At 47.4% G+C, this 21,431-nt stretch overlaps 1 protein-coding gene across 15 annotated transcripts in view; it reads right to left on the reverse strand.

The window, feature by feature from the left end:
- Nucleotides 1-1,882: 1,882 nt before the first annotated feature.
- Nucleotides 1,883-21,431, reverse strand: part of PCNT (pericentrin) — a 118,040-nt gene continuing 98,491 nt past the window's right edge. For 13 of the 15 annotated variants that reach the window (XM_074189866.1, XM_074189871.1, XM_074189863.1 and 10 more), the window contains 10 exons: nucleotides 18,663-18,910; nucleotides 18,186-18,285; nucleotides 10,900-10,977; nucleotides 9,446-9,616; nucleotides 8,344-8,508; nucleotides 7,866-8,098; nucleotides 6,338-6,414; nucleotides 4,644-4,806; nucleotides 2,772-2,896; nucleotides 1,883-2,137 (listed from right to left, as the gene is read on the reverse strand). In XM_074189866.1, the coding sequence (XP_074045967.1) occupies nucleotides 2,091-2,137; nucleotides 2,772-2,896; nucleotides 4,644-4,806; nucleotides 6,338-6,414; nucleotides 7,866-8,098; nucleotides 8,344-8,508; nucleotides 9,446-9,616; nucleotides 10,900-10,977; nucleotides 18,186-18,285; nucleotides 18,663-18,910 (1,407 nt within the window). In that variant the 3' untranslated portion in view covers nucleotides 1,883-2,090. The other 2 variants (XM_074189859.1, XM_074189868.1) reach the window with 2 other exon arrangements.

Genomic DNA, 21,431 nt, shown 5'->3' on the forward strand with positions numbered 1-21,431 from the left:
TAACCTCAGGCACATCCCTGCACCTCTTGGCCCATTTCTTCAATTGTAAAATGGGGGTAAGCAAAGTACCTACCTCGAAGAGTAGAAATGAGGATGAAATGAGATCCCGCTGCTTGGCCCACAATCATCACAGCCATCTCAAGTACCCACTGCCAGGACCAGCCTCTGGCAGCATTTTAGGACTACACTGGGGGGAGGCTAGGGCTCCAGAAATGGTGGTTACATGGCCAAGCTGGGGAGCAGCCATCAGAAGGCAAATCAGGTGGTCGACCCAGGATCTCAAGTACCTGAAGTACCAGCCACGTGAGAATGGCACCAAAAGCATTTAAATTGCTCTTCAGGTGTGTAAAATGTGTCACCAAAGCTATTGCATACACTCAGAGAAACCCTGGATAACCATTTAACAGCTAAGGAAACTGAGGCAAACAAGGCAAGTGACCAGTTGAAAATCACACAACTTGCATCCGAGACACAATTTGAACTTGAGGCTCATTATACCCTTAGCTGCTTGGGGGGACATGTTTCACTTGGGAGTCAGCCACCAGCACTTAAGTGTCCACTGTGTCACTGTCCTCATGAGACATTACCCACAAAAAGGATCTGGAAAGAGGGAGGGGTCTGAATGGAGAGAGGGCTGGGCCAGAGAAGGGGCAAGGGAAGGAGAAGCCCCTACCCCACTCTCTCAGCAGGCTGAGCCAACTCTCATGGATGCCCTTCTGGTTTGGAGGCTGCTGTTGTGTGGGCTAGGACATCTGCCACAAGAAAGCATCATCTGATCTGACCAGGACGTCATCCAGATGCACAAATGGACCCTTCTAAGAGGCATCTCTCTTCCAAAACTGGGACTTTTATGTGCTAGTTTAATTCTAGCCAATCTAAAATTGGGGTCCCTTCATGTGTTTCCTGCCTACCATGTGAAGTACAGTGGAGAGCCATGGGAAGGCACCCCCCCCTTTAATCTCCCAGGGCCCCTTCTGCCCCCTTGGGCTGGGCTGCTGCCCAGCTGTTCCAACCCCGACTGACACTTGGAAATACAGAATCATAGTGACTCTTGGTTGGGTCTGCCCAGGACTCATTCTACTCAGGAATCCCAGCTGCCCTAACCTCACAGACCCAAATCTCATGGCCAGGGAGACGAGAAGCCATCCCACCAGCATTGGGGGGGGGGGGGGGGGGGGGAGGGAGGAGCTCCACCTCAAGATTTCTGATTTAGAAAGGCTCCAGGACCAGTAATGAAATTCTCCCCACAACATCTCCCCCCGCCACGCCTTTGGCCTGTCTTCCACCCTATCACTTGTACAGATATATACTCACCCGTCTTCTCTATCCTTCCAACGAGAGATCCTTGAGGGCAGACACGATTTTCTTCAAGTTCCCCAGCTTTTTGAAGGGTTTCACAAATGCTAACATGCATCCGGAGGAGGCTGAATCCCAGGGGATGGTGAATGATGAGCCCCCAGGGAAAAGGGAGGAGGAAGGGAAAAGTTCCTTTCCTGACCCTCAACTTCCTAAGATGGCAGAGGCCAGCGTTTCAGCAGCCAGGTGCTGTGTGATGACCAGCCAATGAGGAGCTACTGAGTACATCTGTGAAGCAAAGGGCAAGGGGGCCCACAACCCACCCAGGAAGGCATGGCCAGGTGTGATCTGGCCACACCCCACTGGCGCACCCGAGAGAAATCAGGACACCCATGGGCAATAGCACTTGGCTTTTAATGACTTTTTACAAGGTGTCCAGATATACACATTAGAAAAGTCCAAGAGGAGGCCACAGGCTTGGTTTCATTTCATTGGTGCAGGCAAGCAGGCAGGTGGCGGGCAGTCCCGCCAGCGAGGAGCTCAGAGCTCTCCAGACTCAGACAATCACACAAGGGTCAAAAACACACACAGGGAGTAGAACACTTTTAATGAGCGCCTCTCGTGCTGATGTCATGAGTAGAAAAGATGCATGAGCAGGTTCTTCCCACAATCCTGTGCTGCAGCACCAAGATGCTTTCTTTAAAAAATGAAAAAGGAGGAGGAGGAGGAAGGAAGGAAACCAGGGACACAGCAGGAAAGAGGAAACCTGAGAAATCACAGCTTCTGCCAATTCCTTACAGTTTTTTGGTCTTCTGATGGCCAGCTTTTTTTGAACTCGGCTCTACATCAAAATGAAATATGTTGTGTTAGCAATTTCTCAGCAAAGAGCTCTACCCCCCAGACACAGCCCAGGCCTGGGAAGATGGGTGCCCTGCCAGGAGGCCCCCGTTCATTGTTTGACCCCTAGTCCATTTGACTGTTTTAACTCAATTCTGCATATCCAACATTCCCTTCCTTCAAAATCATTTGGGGGGGGAGGGCACGGGGGAGGGGGGGTCAGAGATGGTGAAGACCCAGATCTTTCCCCTCAGAAATTGCTACCAACTGTTTTGAATGAAATATCAGGATACAGTGGTCCAGTCTCCCCCATGTCAAGCTTGACCTAACTTCTAAGACACCCCTCCCCTCAGTCCTGATCCTTCTGGGGCCCATCTATAATCCAGAAGAAAGGGCTGGCCAACAGGTGTGGTAGAGGCGATCCCCAGCAACCTCATCTCAGGGCTGACTGAGCCAACATTTCCATCCTTGTGAGGGCCCCTGCAGTAGGTAATTGCTGGGCAAACCAAAAATACCTATTCCTTTGACCCTTTTCTTCAACTATTCAAACAACCGCTGGCTGGTTGGCTTTTCTAGGACTGGTCTACTTTTACCCACACTTCAACAGCCATCCCAAGCAGTCAATGGACGAGACTTACCTGGCTGGCCACCCCCTAGTCTCTGCTGGATAATCTCTAAATGATGAATGTATTCTGTTAATGAGTGTTCAGGGTCTTGACTGCTATCATAAATCTCTGCACTGGAGTTCGGGGACGGAAGGGATCTTCAAAAACAAGACAAAACAAATGATTTTTTTCCCACCCATCTAGGAAAGTTGGGACTAGTGAGTGAGGGTGAGTCACAGAGAGATGCACCAAAGGTCACACGGGCCCTTTTATCAGGATCCATGATCTTCCATTGGTTTCTAATAAAACAGATATAAAAGGGCAACTTACACCCAAAGGAGAAACCATCATCAGACCCTCCCTCCAAAGGTGGGCACCCAAGTCCCCATGGCTTTTGAACAAGCTCAGAGACAATTCTCCCCCCTTTCACAGATTTACAAGGTGACCAGGACAGTTTGTCCCTCAGCTCCTCCTGTGAACCCCTGGGGTGGGCATCAGCCCAACACCCCCATCTAGTACCAGGAGTTTCCTGCTGCCTCCATCCCGTCCTTGGGCCAGACCAGAGTCAGGTCTGAAGAAGGCCCATCCCCCAACTCCCCTTTCAAGAGGTGCTGAGTCAGATGAAGAGAACCTCCCTCACTGGGAACACAGGTGCCCAGGCATGGGGGCTCATGCTCATTCCACACCTCAAAGGGCCTTTGTTCCTCTGCAGTGGGGGGAAGGGAGCTTCACAAGAACAATGCCTGGACAGAAGGATGTGTTTGATCTCTCAGAGTTCCATGTCTTTATTCAAAAGCATCGGCAATTTGGAGTTCCAGATACCTAGCCAGGAAACTTAGCAATTTGGGGGAACCCTTTCTCTAGCAATGGCATTTCCTAGCAAGTGATGACACACACTCAAATCGGCCAGAGGATCCAGACAATCTGCCATCAGAGGACCATTGGGGGAGGGGAGAAGAGCGTTGAGTTGTGCTTAAGCCACACAGCCTGAACAGTCCTGTTGGATTTTATGGATCACCAACTTCCTCTCATTAGTCCCTCCCCCTATGCCCCACCTCAAGGTCCCACACCAGGAGGTGGCCAGCATCCATTGACATTCATGGACATTCATGGACATTCAGCTCAGGCCAAACAGTTGGCAGAGACTTCTGAGCTGGTGCAATTATCACTAGGTCCTCAGGGTTCCCCTCCCCCCCAACTCCCTGAAGTCATTCCACTTTTCTTCTGGATTACCCTACTTCCAGATTGACTGTTGTCCTTTGTATCCAAAGAAGACCATGACATCATCGAATGATGGCCTAAGATGCACACTATGTTGATTATATTGTGAAGGGAATGCTTCTTCTAGAACCATCTGCACCCCCTGGCCTGCTCTAGCATGAACAGGACTTCTGGATATAGTGGGAGATCTTGGCCCTTTGAATAGGCCCATGTCACCGAGGTACCACAGCATTACCATAACGCCAGTCAGAGTGTTGGTATGCTAACTATACAGTGATAAACTTGTGATGCTATGATAAAATGAACCTGTTTCTTGATAACTCCAGATAGCCAAGTAGGAGAAAACAGGTGAGCAAAGGCACCACAAGTGGTTTAATACGAGCCACTCACAGTTTCACTGTACTGGCCTGTGTACTTGGACATGCATGGCTTAATGTTTGAGACAAGTCTATACTATTGACAAGATCAACCAGGTAGAAACAAGGAGATGACAGCGAGAAGGCAAAAGCAGCAAGTGAAGATAAATAATGAAGAAGTAGCCGCTGGGCCCACTAAAACCGCCAGCGGTTGTTGGCCCAGATGAAGAGAATGGGCTCAAACTGCTAAAATTCCATCTGTCCTAACCTCCAGAATTAGACTTGGTCACCTCTAGGGGAAATGTGCCCATCCCTCCTTGATGCTCACCTATCCAATTGGCGATAGGCAGGGGATGGTGAATGCCTAGATTTCAGGGAGACCGTGGGGACATCTTGTGTGGGAGGAGAGCTGGTGGTTTCAGGAAATGATGGGGGTGATGATAGTGAAGGCGGTGGTAGCTGCCTTGAAACCTTGACTGCTTCCTCAGGTACTAGGAGACAAAAGATTCCAAGAATCAACCATATGGAAAGAATAGAAAATGGTGCCCGTATGTCAACTGGCCACACCCCAGAAGCTCATCAGATTTCTTTTCAGGGTTGGCTCCATGGTTTTTCAGGATTAACTGTGATTGTAATCAAGCAAACTCAAAGGGATGACCCTCCCTGAGAGGCTGTGATCAGGATCAGAGGGGCCCAAGGAAGGAAAGAGGAGGTGGGAGGCAGAGGAGCAACATGTAAAGGCTTCCTCAGTGCAAATGACTGTCCCTGAGGAACCAGTCCAATGAGGTCCTAGGAGGTAAGGCTCCTAGGGAGTAACCCTTGATCCATCCATCTCTGAGCTGTTGCAAGGCATCCCTTGTGACCCAAATGGTGCCAGAATTGGGGAGAATAGACTTTGCAGAACCACAGAGAGAAAGTCAGCTATGGATGAAGTATGCTGCCTTGGAGATTTCCTGGCTGTGTGAAACCTCTCTCTGCCTCTGTTTCATCTATAAGATGGGGGTACCCTCTGAGAGCATCCTGTTCATCATTGCCTGTTAACAAACCGGTATTTCATCTTTGTTCAACCAGGTTGGGGCTCCCTTCGAACTCCAGCTCCCACCTGGAGGTCCTTTTCCTTCCTGTTTCTCATCTCTTCTCCAATATGGACCTGGCAGTGGCACTGAAAACCTCATCTGAAAACTGATAGCAATGACCTCCTGTGTCTGGTTATGAGAAGACTCAAACGAGCTCTTCTATAGCCATTCTTCTCAACTTGTGGAGCACTGTCTCCACAGGGAGCCCCGCCCAGAGTCCCAACTCTGTGCTGGGAGATGGCACAGACTGCATCAGGCCCTCTCCTCAGGGCGAGTCTGGGGATTCTAGAGGAAGGACAATGCCTTCTTGCACACTTCACCAGCTTTCCCTGTCCTCCAGAGGTGCCTGCTCCAGGGACTAAGAAGGATGGACCAGGGAGGCTCCTGACATGTTCTTCGTGGACTAAATCACTGGGTACACTCAAAGACCACCCAAGCCACACTGGTGTGTCAGGAAGTTGGTCAACAGCCCCCAAGACAAGCTCTGGGTGGGGTGGCATGAGTCAGTTGCTTTGAAGCTTGAATTCATAGGACTAACTGCTTACATGGCAAGAGGCTGCATGGTGGCTTCGTTAATACCCATCCACCTGTTCCTGAAGACAAGAATGCCAGCCAATCTTGACCCATCCCTGGTCCCAGAAAGGAGAACTGGCACTCATGGGAGGAAAAAGTGAGGTGGACTTTGACACTGGGCTAGCAGCTCTACTGCCCCTTGAGAAGTCCCCACCATGCCTGCAGGGCCCTCAGAGGGAAGGTCAGGATTAACAAGGGTCCTCCTGGTTCCCTGCCCATCATAGCACAAGCTAGATCAATGGAAGCTTGAAGCCATGATGATCAGGTCCCCAAGAGGAGCCAGAGCAACACTTGAGAGTAGGTGCTAATAAATCACCAACATGAAATGAACTCCCCAAGAACTCAGTACATCCCCCCCACCCCCCAGGCACACCGGAATTGAGTTCGCTGCTCTGAGTGAGGGTCCCTCTGCGATCCAGCTCTTGCCATTTCTTCACCAGGAAGCGTAACCTAAGGAGAGATAAGTAAAGGCCAAGTTTAAAAGCTAAAAAAAGATGGAAAAAGGGAAAAAAGCAATCAAAGTAGCGATCCAGACACCAAAAAGGGAGCCCAGAGGTCACGGTTTGCACTCCTTCCTAAAAAATAAGATTCATTCCCCAGTTGATAAATGATAAAAGGATATGAACAGTTTTCAGATAAGGTTCTCAATGCCACTGCCAGGTCCATATATTGGAGAAGAGATGAGAAACAGGAAGGAAAAGGTATCAGGATAGTCACAGCACTCTCTTCTGGGGGCAGGGAGCTGCAGTTGGAGGGGAGGCCCAGCGGGGCTGAACAGAGATGAAATGCTGATGGGCAATGCCGAACAGGATGCTCTCAGACACAATTGGCAATGAACTAGAAACAAAGTAGCAGCAAGAGGCAACAAGCTGGATACAAAGTAGCAGTAGCTCTGCTGGACCATGGGTCATGAAGGACCCGCCAATCCTCAGCAATGCTCCCCACAGCAGAGAAAGATCTCAGGGACCTGGAGGCTGACTGAAGTGGGCTTGTTTGTTTGTTTTGTTTTTACTGTTTTTCTGGAGGTTTCTCTTTTTTTTTTTTTGGAAGGGGGGTTATTTTACTTTTACAACAGAATTATGTGGTAATGTTTTGCATGACCACATATTTTTAACTTAGATCAAGTAATTTTCTTTTTTTTTTCCTTTTAAGTTTTTGCAAGGCAATGGGGTTAAGTGGCTTGCCCAAGGCTACACAGCTAGGTAATTAGTTAAGTGTCTGAGGCCCCATTTGAACTTGGGTCCTCCTGACTCCAGGGCCGCTGCTCTATCCACTGTGCCACCTAGCCGCCCCTTAAAGTAATTTTCTTAATGAGGGGGGGTTGGGTGGGAGGAAAGGAGAGAATTTGGAAGGAAGGTTTTAAAAGTGACACAGCTAGGTGACACAGTGGATAGAGCACCAGCCCTAGAGTCAGGAGGATTTGAGTTCAAATTTAACTTCAGACACTTAAAACTTACTTAGCTGTGTGACCCTGGGCAAGTCACTTAATCCTATTAACTTGCAAAAACCAAACAAAAAGTGAATGTTGAAACTTGTTTTTACATGTAACTGGGGAAAAATAAAATATGAAATTTTAAGATTGTTACTCTAACTCAAAAACTCTTAATCCCAGATGAAATGAACTGGAGAACAGAATTGTAAAGGAAAGGCCACCAGAAGACCTTTCCCAAAAATCATTCCCATTGAGCTGTCTGGATTTCCAGGAAGGGGTGCCAGTTCTCTTTCCTCTAAGGATGCAGAAGTGGAATAGACAGAGAGGTACAGCACTCCCCAGACCCCCATCCAGACAGGCCCCAGTCCAAAGCTGACCTGGAGCTGGTATCCCAGTGAAGACAGGGCTAGTCTGAGGTGGTACAAAGCTGGCATGAGGCTGGGCACATTCCCCAGAGGTTGGCATTTACCTTAATATGGCGATGACTACCCTGACAGCGGTCCTGAATTTGGTAAAAGGGCGAGATGTAAAAGCTCGCTTGTCCAGCTTGGAGGGGAAGACCCCTAAATGTGCAATCATGGAGAGGGTTTCTTGCTCAGAATCCTGAAAGCCCCCAATCAGCAGCAGGAGATACCTCTTCTGATAAATCAGTGCCTTTCGGAAGCTCTCTGCTCGTAGGAAATGCAGGTATAACTTTTCCATCTTAAAAGTAAAGGAGATGAGAATGAAATGGAGACCCTGGCGCCACGTTTGGGCCTCCAAGTTGGCTGCCAGGCAGGGCATCCTCCAGAGCCCCCCACACCCAGGCAGGATGGCCAAGCTTGTCTTTCCATAAGACCCCAGGACCCCTGGACAGGAGCTAAGCCTGGAGCTCCCAAAGGGTTAGTTCAGGAGTCCTCGTCCCCAAATTGTTCTCCTGTGGGTCCCAGGACCTCCCCTGGCCTTACCCTGATGCGCCCCGTGCTCCCCCCATAGGTGGCTTCACTCTTAAAGGCGGCAGCTTTCCCTATCCCTTGCTCGTCGTGTCTGGAGCCTTGCACAGCCATCTTCTGCTGCTTCCACGCAGCCTTCTCAGCTTTCTGTAGCATGCCCATTCGGTCCATGTACTTATACTTCAAAAGAAATGACCAATGTCACAGGGGGCCCTGTCTCACCCACCAGGGCCAGAACCTCCCAACTCCCAAGGGCCCTCCACTCAGAGGGACAAGGTGCCACCTCTTGTCCATATGATCTGAGGCAGGTGTATGACCCACAGAGACTTTGAGAAAGAAGCCCCAAGGGCAACTCCTTGACCTGTTCCTAAGTGACCAAGGGCAAATTCTACTGGTCAGGGAGTCAAGACAGGACACAATCTGGACCCTGGGGCATCAGTAGGGAAAGAATACCCAACTTTGGTCAAACAAGGCCCATCACAAACGTGGCTCTTGGGCCTCCCACCCAGCTGCTCCCTGGCATCTTTCTGGAGGCTTCCTTTTAGACTGGTCATGTTAAGTTAAATGCTGGACCAACACAGAGAAAAGTGACCTTAGATTGCAGATGCATCTGCTAGCTAAAAGACTCTTCTCTGGAGGCTGACTGGGGAATCTGCCACTTTGCCACCTAGACCCAGAAAACTAGGACTGAGCTAGAACCAGGCCACAAAGAACAGAGCAGCAGCCTTGACTCCAGGTCCCTTGGAGGGGCAACACTGTCTCAGGTTGGACATTCCTGGGCAAACGAAGCCAGGAAAGAGGAAGGCACAGAATGCCTGGCCCAGCATGGGCAGGCCCTTTTCTCTCCCACAAGATAAGTCCTGACTCTGCTTCTCTACAGCCACTAAAGCAGGGTGCCTCACTGAGCAGGGAAAGGGCAAAGAGCTAACAGCCCTGCCTGGAGGCTCTGCCTACTTGCTCAGCCATTACCTCTACAGAGCTCTCTTAGTCAATGGCGGCAGGCTGTCCCACAATGACAAACACTCTGCCAGATCTTCCAATGACCCTCCCATGCATCCACCTCTCTGGCCTAGCCTCCCACCCGGAAACATGAGTAAAGCAGGGGGCCAAGACATACAATTTGCCCGCAGCCCTTCTGTAAATGGTGTTTGAGTGTCTTCTCCAGTTTGGAGACAGTTCTGCACAGCTCCACCTTCTCCTGTGTCATGGTGCTGAGGGCTTTGGTGAGGGAGCCATTTTCCTTCAGCAGCACATCGATGAGACTGATCTGGGCCTGAGCATTTTTTTTCTGGAGAAGACCAGGGGATGAGAGTGATTAGCTGGGCCAAGCCTTCCTCCTCCACAGGGGGAACTCTTGGTCATGTAACCTACAGGTAATGGGAGGGATGCCAAGAGTATGATGATAACCAGGCAAATGAGCCTCCGAGCCCTGGGGGAACTTGGCACAATTCACAGGTTCATGCTAGGGGCTTTTCTGTGCACCTTTACCCTTCCTTCAAGGAGGCCTTTTCCAGCCCTAGCCCTGGGGGCCTGGTGAAAAAGCAGAAATGGTCCCAGAGAAGGGACTATGACCTTCCTTTCTATCTCCCTCCTCCTTCTCCTCCCAGTGGCAAAGGATGGGGAAGGATGGCTAAGGGCCGAAGGGGGACCACTCTGAGAAGCAGCCTGATCATTCTCACTCAGGTAGATATTTTTGCTTGTTATTTTCTGCCAAAAGGGAAGATTTAGGGATTTGACCTGAAAGGCAGGACTAGAGTTAGGATAGGTAAGGAAGTTTACTCCAGAAAAGAGAGTAAAGAAAAACTGCATTAATAAAATGTATTTTTTTTTTTTTGCAAGGCAAACGGGGTTAAGTGGCTTGCCCAAAGCCACACAGCTAGGTAATTATTAAGTGTCTGAGACTGGATTTGAACCCAGATACTCCTGACTCCAGAGCCAGTGCTTTATCCACTACACCACATAAAATGTATTTGTTAAAAAATAAAAGTATCAAATTTTTTTCTCTCACTCCTGATAGCATGGACATTCGTAAATTTGAAGGCTGGGCACAGTAAAAAGTCCATGTTTATAAAAGGCAAGAAAGGGGCAGCTAGGTGGTACAGTGGATAAAGCACAGGCTGGAGTCAGGAGTACCTGTCTCAGACACTTAATAATTACCTAGCTGTGTGGCCTTGGGCAAGCCACTTAACCCCATTTGCCTTGCAAAAACCTAAAAATAAAAAATAAAAAAACAAAAAACAAATAAAAGGCAAGAAAATCATTTAAGATGTGAAATTCAATATATAAGAGTGGGTACCAATTCCAACCAGCCTTCTATTCCATAGTTTGAAATTCCTAGTTTCATAGCAACATGGAGGCCCTGGAAATGGGCTGGCCATGCCCCAGGAGCAGGAGCATGTGTCCTGGGCTAACTCTGGGGGCTGTGCTTGAACCTCAAACACTGGGCAGAAGAGGACAAGAATTCAAAAGTACCCCTTCCCAGTGGGGATCCACCCCACCCCAACCAAACCGCCTCCCCGCCCCCAAGACGTTAAGGTCCCGCTGAGCAGAAAGAGGTAAGCAGGGACCTACATTGAGGGTGCTGGTTTTGGGTTTCTGCCCCAACCACGTGACTACCGGCAGTGGTCCCATGGCAGCCACGTCTTCCTCCTACAAGAGAAGGGAAGGTAAAGAGGCCAAGGAACACCTCTCCACCCTCAGAGTGTCATGGGAAAAGCAATATTCCCAAAACTAGAGCAAGAAGGGTCCAGAGAGAAAAACCAAGAAAAAAAGAGACAATCATTCCCCAGGCTCAGAGGTCTGAAAGCTGGTCAAGATTGACACAGGGGAAGGAAAGGGAAAAGGACCAGAGAATACATGGCAAAAAAAAGAAATGAGACCTTTCCCCAAAAAGGTCTCCTGGGACTTTCAAAGCAAGAAGGAAGAGGGAGGGCAGGTGGAAAAGGGGAATGAAGTGCTGGTGGGTGAGGGGTAGTTCCTGTGAAAAGATTTTGACAAAGGTTAGCCAAGGAAATGGGGACATGGGGGGGCACTGAAAAGAAGAACTCACTTGGAAAGTGATCATCTGGGTCAAAAAGACCTTGTCTGAGAGTGGATTTCTATTTCTGGCCAGCAGCATAAAATCTAGGAACAACAGGCCACTGGCAGAGAAGGGGTGAGCAAGAGTGTAGTGATTTTTTTAGTCATTCTTGTAAATTTAATCAAAGGGCTTCAAAGTGAAAAGGAGTGGGCAGGAAAACCCCCAAACTCAAGAGAGAGAAGAATCCCAAGGTGAGACAAGATCCAAGAAAGAAACCCACAGGAAACCATAGCGCTGGCCAACTACAGAGAAAGACACATAACTGGAAGGGGTGAGGCCAAGCCCTAATACAGAAGGAAGGGCGAGTTGGGCCTCAGTGGTCTCACTCAGGCTTGGCAAGATGAGACCTATAACTGGGAAAAAAAATTCTGAATATTCCTTACTTAAAAGAAACAGACAAGTAGTGGTGTTTGTTAAGAAATCACACTCTTGCAGAAATAAACCTAGAAATCAAAGGAGGAAGAGCTGGGTAAAGATAGGGGTTAAAAAAAAAATCAACAAGAGGCAAAATCAGAAACCACTTGTTTATCACATCACTGAGACAGAAAGAGAGAAAACAGATAAAGCAGGAGAAAAGATCCCCAGCCTGATGTGAACATACACCAGAGTAACAATACAGAAAGCTTCAAGAATCCAGACAGTTTCTGGAGTTCTTGCTCTAAGGAAAATGAGAGCAGATAAAAATGGCTTCCTCCCAAATTCCACCCCCCCACCTTCCTAAAAGCAAATTTAAAATCAGACCATAAAAAATCTGAGAGCAACAGAACCCACAAAAGGGTGGGGTAAGACAATTTTCCAGGCAAAGACATGTCAGAAAATCAACAGGAAAGGTCTGTTGCACTGGAGTGAGAGGACACGCCCCAGCAAGCCAGAAGCCTTGAAGTGACGGAATTGGTGGCAGCAGCTTCCAGAGATTTTAGCCTACAGAATATAAGGGAACTGGACCACTGAGGAGGAGGAGATTACAGAGGGATTTTGTTGGCACTGCATGCAGAACTCTGGTAAACTGGTCACAGTTCCAGGGCAGAAGAGAATCCTTCTGGCCATTCAGAGACCAGAGAGCAATGATCCCATCTCTCCTTAGAGCATACCATCTCGGCAGAACTGAAAACGTACAGATCTCTAGAACCAGCTCTGAAAATAGCTGCACAAAAAAAACCTGAAGTTTAGGAGATTGTCATATCAGAAGGAGAAGAAAACTTGAAAATAAAGTAAAAAAATCAAGAAATAAGCTGGAAAATGAGTAAACAAACAAATACAGAAGAAAAGAACACCTTAAAAAAACAGAAAAGGCCAAATGGTAAAAGAGGCACAAAAATCTGCTGAAAAGAAATCCTTAAAAAGCAGAATTAGATAAATGGAATAGATGTACAAAAAAGTCACTGAAGAAAAGAACTCCTTAAAAATTAGAATTAGCCAAAGGGAAATGGAGGCACAAAAGATCAATGAAGAAAAGAGATCCCAAAAATGAGTATAATATTCCAGGAATATTATAACCAAATTCCAGAGTCCCTGGGTCAAGAAAAAAATACTATAAGCACCCCGAAAGAAACAATTCAAATATCATGGAGTCACAGTCAAGATAGCACAAGATTTAGCAGTTTTTACTTTAAAAGGATTGGAGGGATTTGGAATTGTTATTTCAGAAGTCAAGAAAAGCTTGGATTACAGCAAAGAATAACCTCCCCAGAGAAGCAAAACTGAGTATAATCCTTAAGGAGGAAAAATGGATATTTAATGAAATAGAGGACTTAAAGCACTCCTGAAGACCAGAGGTGAATAGGAAATCTGACTTTCAAACAAAATCAAAGGAATACAATAAAGCTAAACTGCTCACATTCCTACATGGGAAGGTGACATTTGTAGCTCCTAAGAACTTTATCATTATTGATAGGAGTTGAATAAGGGATGGAAAAACAAGAATCTTCTTGGAGAAGGGGAAAGGGAGAAAAAGGAGGCAGATTATTTCACATAAAAGAGGTATGGGGGCAGCTAGGTGGCGCAGTGGATAGAGCACTGGCCTTGGAGTCAGGAGTACCTGAGTTCAAATCCGGCCTCAGACACTTAATAATTACCTAGCCATGTGGCCTTGGGCAAGCCACTTAATCCCATTGCCTTGCAAAAACTAAAAAGAGAGAGAGAGAGAGAGAGAGAGAGAGAGAGAGAGAGAGAGAGAGAGAGAGAGATATGAAAGGGGGCAGCTAGGTGGCACAGTAAATGGAGCACTGGCCTGGGAGTCAGGAAGACCTGAATTCAAATCTGGCCTCAGATATTTGATAGTTACTAGCTGTGTAACTTTGGGTAAGTTACTTAACCCCACTGCCTCACAAAAAAAAAAAAAAATCAAAAAAAAGAAGTCAAGAAAGACCTTTTTATAATGAGGAAAAGTTGGGGGAAGAATATGAACCTTATTCTCATCAGATGGTATAACAGATATCTTATCCTACAAGAAAAAAGGAGGGGAAGGGGCTAAAAGCAGCAAGTGAGGGCAGGGGCTGGGGATGTGTGGAACGTATAGAACAGAAAACAGATTAGAGGACGCCAGTAGGCAGAAGCAGAATACTTCTGATGATGGACTGGGTGAAAGGAGAGAGTAGGATAAATGGGAGGAAAAACAGGATGGAGAAAAGTACACAATAATCATAACTGACAAAAAGTTTGCAGATTTCTCTAATAAAGACCTTAAGTATTTCTCAAATAGAGAACAGAATCAAATTTATAAGAAAATAAGTCATTCTCCAGTTGATAAATGATCAAAAGCAGTTTTCAGACCACATAATCATTATAATGAGATGAAAAAATGTTCTCACTCACTACTAATTGGAGAAATGCAAATTAAAACAATTTGAATTATCATCCCACTTCTATGTGATTGGCTAATGTTTTGTTTTTTGGGGGTTTTTTTTTAGGTTTTTGCAAGGCAAATGGGGTTAAGTGGCTTGCCCAAGGCCACATGGCTAGGCAATTAAGTGTCTGAGACCAGATTTGAACCCAGGTACTCCTGACTCCAGGGCTGGTGCTTTATCCACTACGCTACCTAGCCACCCCAGTGATTGGCTAATATGAAAGAAAAGGAGAAATCTTGGAGGGGTTGTGGGAAAACATACTAATTACTCTTGGTAGAGTTATGAACTAATCCAAATTGCTCTACAGAATCAAGATTGTAAAAAGATACCCTTTGACTAGGTCTATAGCCCAAAGAGATAAAAAAAAAAAAAAAGGAAAAGAACCTATACAAACAAAACTGTTTATCGCAGCTTTTTGTGATGGCAAAGGTGATGCCTATCCATTGGTGGAATGGCTGAACACTGTGGTATATGACTGTGGACTACTACTGTGCTATAAAAAAAATAAAGAGCAGAACACTTTCAGAAAAACCTGGGAAGACAACATGAGCTAATGCAAAGTGAAATGAACACACCCAGGGGAACCTAGTGCACAGAACCAGCACTACAATATGACGATCAACTGTGAAGGCCTTACAATGAACTGAAGGTGTCTGAATACAAAAGCGAAGCATATTTTTAAAACTTTTTCTTGGTTCTGTTGTGTTGGGGTTTTTTTGGTCTGTATTTTCCTTCACAACTTACTAATATGGAAATATGGTTTGCACATGTATAACCTACGTCAAATTGCTTGCCTTCTCAGTAAGAGGGGTAGGGGAAGGAGGGGAGGAGAGTATTTGGAACTCAAAGTAATAGAAAATGAATGCTAAAAACTATTTTTATATTTCTGGGGCAAAAGACCAAACAAAGCAGACCTTGCCACTCCTCTTGGATTTGACTTTGATTTCTTCTGCCAAGAAAAATGGCCTTTGGACTAGAAAAAACAGAATTAAATGGTCAAGGTCAGTAGGAAAAGTAAGAATGCACCCTATTACTCCACAATGAGGCCAAGTCACCAGGCCCAGGTGAACTATGTTCTAGGATACTGAAATGGCAGCAGAAGTCACTGATGAGTCACCATCAACCATCTCTCAGAAATGCGCATCATCTGTTTTGTTTAAAAGGAAGATAGTTGGGGCGGCTAGGTGGAGCAGTGGATAAAGCACTGGCCTTGGAGTCAGGAGAACCTGAGTTCAAATCCAGACTCAGACACTTAATAATTCCCTAACTCTGTGGCCTTGAGCAAGCCACTTAACCCCATTTGCCTTGCAAAAACTTAAAAAACAAAGGCACTAAGTTGGACAGAGGGATGGATTGGGGGAGGGGAACTGTTTGAACATGCTGAGAAGATGCTATCCCAGAGGGGCCCCCCAGAAGGCTGTCAGTGGTGCTAGTCCTCAAGAGCCAGGGCAAGACTGGGCTGAAATGTGGAGTCCTGGGCTGAGAAGTGACAGGATCGCCAAGAGAGGGTCAAGGGGAGACGATGGGGAAGCAGAACATGAATCCTGATGGAACAAGCTGGTGAAGGAGGCGGGAGAGGATCACGGTGGCACAGTCACCACCTTCAAGTGCAACAAACAGGTGGAACCAGAGAACTAAGACAAAAGCATCTACTATACTCCTTAAGAAGTCCACAGAGAGCCCTGTCAGGTATGGGATGATAATGGTCACAGCAGAGGGGCTAAGCTGGTGAACCCCCAAAGAGCCTCAGGAGTCACATTCTCCCTCCCCTGATGAGAGGTAAGGAAAGAAGATTCCAGAAGCATTCAAGTGACTTGACCAAGGCCACACAACTACCAAAGAACAGAGGCAAGATGGGAACCCAGGGCTGGACCAAATCTATTAGAATGAAAGGCAATAGGAAAAATTGTCAGTCCTCTCCTTGGATCCACACATACAAGATGGAGAGGCTCCTCCTGAGTCCCTATTGAGCAAAGGCTGCCCAGAAGGTCTCCATCTGCTCATGAGCTGAGAAAATGCCCTGTTCACACCACCTTGGGAGTGGCCACCATCCTGGCTGTCCAACTGAAGGGGGGACTTTGTGCAAACAAGGCAGAGGGAGGTAGTTAGAAAAAGGTAGTTGGGAACTGGGGAGGAACAAGTTGCCTCTCCTCACAAAACCAAGGGCTCCCAATCACAAGGATTTAGAAACAGGACTCACCTTCCTCAAGATGATCTGGGAAGTTCCAAGGCCCACTAAGTGACACAAGACAATAGCTATGGGCAACTGAGCCAGCATTTTAAACAGGAGCCTTTCTGACTTGGATGATCACTTGCATGGTAGCATGGTAGCTACTCAGAATGACCTCCAGAGATTAAATATTCAATAAAGCTAGTATTAAAAAGGAAGTCATGAGAACTGTGGATTTTTGGAAAAAATTTTGCAGCAAGTTTTCCACAAGATTTCATTTTCAGGGCGGCTAGGTGGCACAGTGGATAGAGCACTGGCCTTGGAGTCAGGAGTACCTGAGTTCAAATCCGGCCTCAGACACTTAATAATTACCTAGCCACGTGGCCTTGGGCAAGCCACTTAACCCCACTGCCTTGCAAAAAAAAAAAAAAAAGTTTCATTTTCAAGATCTGTAAGAAAATGATTCAAACTTGTAAGAAAAAGAATCATTCGCTATTGCTAAATGGTCTCAGGAGATGAAGAGATGGTTCTAAAGGGAAGAAACCCAGGTTATCTAAAGCCAAAAATAACTATTAATCAGACAAATGTAAATAAAGACATTCTGAGATTTTACTTCCTACCCCTCCACATGGCAAAGAGAAGAAAAAAAATGAAAACGGTCAATATTGGCAAGAAAACATTATTGATGGATATGTCGACCATTTCAAAAAGTAATCTGGACTTAAATACAGAAAAATTATAAAAACAGTGAGGGTTCTCTGACCCTGCCACACCACTTCTAAGTGTCTATACTCAAGAGACCAAAAAAGGCAGAAAGGGTCCTTTCTAATTAATTAAAAAAAAGAACTTATAGAAAATCTTTACATGGTGTTAAAAAACTAGAAACCAAGGGGATGGTCATCAGTCATCTGAGGAATGGAAGAATAAATCTGGTCAACCAATGTTGTACTCTAAGGGATGAGGACCAGAAGATCTTAAAGAGTACGGGCCTGGAAAGATGTGTGTGAACCAATCGATGCAAAGAAGTGAGTGGAGCCAAGAGGACACACTTCACACAAAGACCATCCATGAGGTGCCAGGGGAGGAAAGGGAGCCAGTAAAGACAGCCATCTGTTTGATTCAACTATGTATAAGTTACAAGGAATTTGATTCTTTTTTTTTCCCTAAAGGGATAGGATGGAAAAGAGACTTCTGTGAATTTTTTAAATAGGGGGAGAGGGAGGAAGGGCGTGGCTAGGTGGCACAATGAATAGAGTACCTGTGTTCAAATCTGGCCTCAGACACTCAGACATAATTACCTAGCTGTGTGACCTTGGCTTGCAAAAACCTAAAAAAAACTCCAAAAACCTAAAAATAATAGAGGTGGGGGTGACACAAATGTGGCAATGTAACTAGTTGTTATGTTATTTTTTATTCTTATTCAACTGTTCGATTTTGTCACAAAAAGTGGTCTGCTAAAGTTTAAGAGAAACAACAGCCCAGTATCTGAACACAGGGATGGAACTCTTGTCTCACAGGAGTGAATCATTAGTATACAAAGGCAGCAACAAATGGCCATTCAGAACATCATCAATAGAAATGACAGGTTATTGCAAACCACCATTTTCCTTCAATCACCAACAAGAGAATACTGAAATGGAACGGAAACAAGTTTCCATCCCTAAGATCTGCCACCGAGTCACGAAATAGTGGGTAAGGAAAATCTTTCCTACAGCCCTCTTGGGGGAGGGGGGGTCCTCACTCATTTTCAGTGGGAACTTACTTGAGGGAGGCCTGATGTTAATTCTGACTTCAATTCCTCCAGAGTAAGCAGCAAGGATGTCACAACCTTTTCATTTGATGACCTCCAGTCACTGATTGTTCTGTGGAGAAGAGAGGAGGTTATCACAAAAACAGAGACAGCACCAGCCTACCTTCCAGCAATTACTATCCCATCAACAGCATGAATGTCCATCCTAAGTACATCCTTAGGCTTGGGAGACCTGGACACATGAGGACAGGGTGGCACTGATCCATGCCACAGGATTGGGAGCAGGGAATAGAGCCTCACTTTCTAACTGTGGCTTTCAGTTGCATCAGGATTCAAGCCTCCTCTGACAGGTATATGGTTCAGACATTTTGGCTCATTCTACATTCAGATGACTGCCTAAAAACATCTTCAATGTGGGAAGCCTCCAAAGCACCCCCCAATTTCTCTATCTCTATCACAGTCACTTACTCATTCCACTGTCACCCCTACCTCTCAACAGTCTGGTTCATGAAGATGGTCAGGAGCCTGACTACATGCAGCAGCCGCTGCTGGATCTTCTCGAGCTGCTCATGGTGCTTCTCTGCATCGGAGAGGAGGGCCACCCCAGCCCCATGTTCCTGCCAGGGCCCATTGAGCAACAAGCCTCTGTCCTTCTCCAACTCGGCGATTGTCTGCTGAAGCTGCTGAATTTTGTGCTCATCTCTCTGGCGCTGCAGCTCCAACTCCCGCTGCCAGCCCTCCAACGCAGAACAAGAAGGTACCCCATTACACACTCTCCAAGCACCCCAATCCTGCCCCCCCCCCGAAGATCCCCAGCAGGGAGGTGTGGCATGGGAAACAGACCAACCAGGCTGGTTCCCCATCAGGGACAGGGAGAGGAGGAAAAGGCTTAAGGTAGAGAGCCTGCCCTGGCCCTTCCGGAAGATGATTTGGACAGCATCCACAGGATGATAGATGCAAGGGGGCCTTCTGGATGCAGACCATTGGGCTCTAGGAGGGAGCTGCATGCCCTGATAGTCAGAGGCTGCTCATGGGGACAGAGTGACATGGGCTCCTACTTTTCTTAGCCAGAATTTCTTACTCCCTGTCTCCCCACAAAAAGATCCTGGTCCTCCCCCTGGGAGGTCAGTGGCTTCCACACAGGTGCCCAGCACCCTGAAACCCACACCTGGCCTCCAGCTTCTGCCAGGGAAGAGGTAGTAGAGAATGCCACCCTGAGGAATCTAGATGGGGGCATAAGGAAGTGGGTGGGGAAAAATGTTCAAGCAAGGTGAACAGGAACATTGGGGGAGCACCATGAGCTGCTGGACAGGGGATATGATGGAGATTCCATTTGTACTCAAGGAGGAGCTGCTGGCCAAAGGAATTCCCCCTGTATGAAGGTGTGGTTTGGAAGCATACTTTGGCAGCAACAAGTAAAAAAGGGGAAAAGACACTGGAGCTGGAGGTGTGCTGCCAGTAGACAGGAGACCATGAATCCTAACCAGTGGCCACAAGATGGCCTCAAAGATCAGAGACCTGGGCTCCTTTGAGACAGCTCAAGGAGTGACCCTCAGGTTTGGGGTAGAGAAGGTCCTTTCCATCTAGACCTAGAACGACCACAGAGGCTTCTCTGAAGCACGACACAAGGACTAAAATGATGACACAACTGAACAATGGGTAACACTATCCTGAAGGGGCCACCCCCCTCCTTCCCTTCTTAGCAAAGATGGGGGTCCCTTGGGCATGGCACACTCTTCCTCAGTCTCTTCCTCCAAGTCCCTGGAGCTGAAGGCCAGGAAGAGCCTGAAGGATAAAGGATGGCAGGAAACAAAAGGTAACTGGGGAGGGGCAGGGCCCAGCTGATGGGGGGGGGGGGGGGGGGCACCTGGCAGGCTCTCCCAGGCTCCAGCTTGGACATACCCTATTTCCTCCCCAAATAAGACCCGGTATTCTATTCATTTTTGCTCCCAAGATGCCTCAGGGCCTACTTTCCAGGGATGTCATTCCTGCAAGAATCATTATTTGATCTCTTAAGCATGATGAGCATTGGCAGAACCTGAGATGAGCAGACCTCTGTGGCCATCTCATGGAACAAGGGCTTGTTCGGTTTCAAGAACATAAATAAATGCCAGAAACGCGCTCAATCTGATCTCTCACCCTTGAAGATGAGCAGGGGTGGGCAGTTCCTTTTGCCCACACTGCGTCTGGACTCCGATGGCTCATTCGGCGCTAAGTTTACTGAAGTATTTACCTCTCCTCCAAAGCCTCCCGCTTGGAGGTTTATAAATACTTCAATATAATTTCTATTATCAATTATTTTACAATTCAATACATCCTCTGGCTGATGAGCTGAACTGAGGCTTCTTTTGGGGGCAGGGTTTATATTTAGGAGCGGCCAGCCTGCAAAGATAACGCTAGGGGCATCGAAGCAGAAGGAGAAGGGAGTCTCTCAGAAGGAAACTATTCCAACTCTCTGAGGTCTGGAGAGGTCTGAACCCAGGCCCAGGGAGCCCCACCCTTCCTGCCCTCCTTCCCATCCCGTGCTCACCCCACAATACCACATTGCATTGGGAAACCTCAGCATCCCTGCAAAGCCCTTGGACCTGGCTCTGGCTGTGAGTCCCAAGTCCAAAAGGACGGATGCTAACGGAATGACAAAGCCTAGTAAGGCCCAAATGATTCCACTGGCCAGGGAAGCCCTGTCTGTTCCCACCGTCCACCTCTTGTCCTCTTCGTCCTTCCCCAAACTCTAGCTGGATCTGCATGGGTCCATGGGATCTCACCTTGACCTGGGCCTCACCTGAATGGAGTGAGATCATCCTTTCCCCTTCCTGCCTCTGTTCCCCTCTCCACAGCTGAGGTCCCAAGCTTTCCCTGACCCTCAGCCTTTGTGCTCCTCCTCCTCCCCTCACCCCCAAACAGCAGTTCCCCTCCGGCCCTTCCCCCGATTGCTATCCCCGGCCCCCTCCCATCTTGGCTGCCTTCCTTCTCCTGGCCTGACGACATCCTGCTTCCCAGAGGTCCCTAAGGCAAAGCCTGAGGAGAGTCAGATCCTCCAGTCCTCAGTCACCGCCCTCCAGCTCTCCTCCCAGCTTCCATGGACCCAGAGCACCAGCCACCTACAGATGGGCCCCTCCCTTCTGTCTCTTCACAACCAGGACCTTATTCCTCTCCTCATTTCTACCTGCACAGCATCTCTTACCTGAGGAGCCTCACAGGTCTCCCTGCTACCAAAAGGATTTCTCCCAAGCATCGCCCCTTCTACCCTCTCAGCAC

Source organism: Macrotis lagotis, chromosome 5 (genome assembly GCF_037893015.1).
Source record: "Macrotis lagotis isolate mMagLag1 chromosome 5, bilby.v1.9.chrom.fasta, whole genome shotgun sequence".
Classification (NCBI taxonomy): domain Eukaryota; kingdom Metazoa; phylum Chordata; class Mammalia; order Peramelemorphia; family Peramelidae; genus Macrotis; species Macrotis lagotis.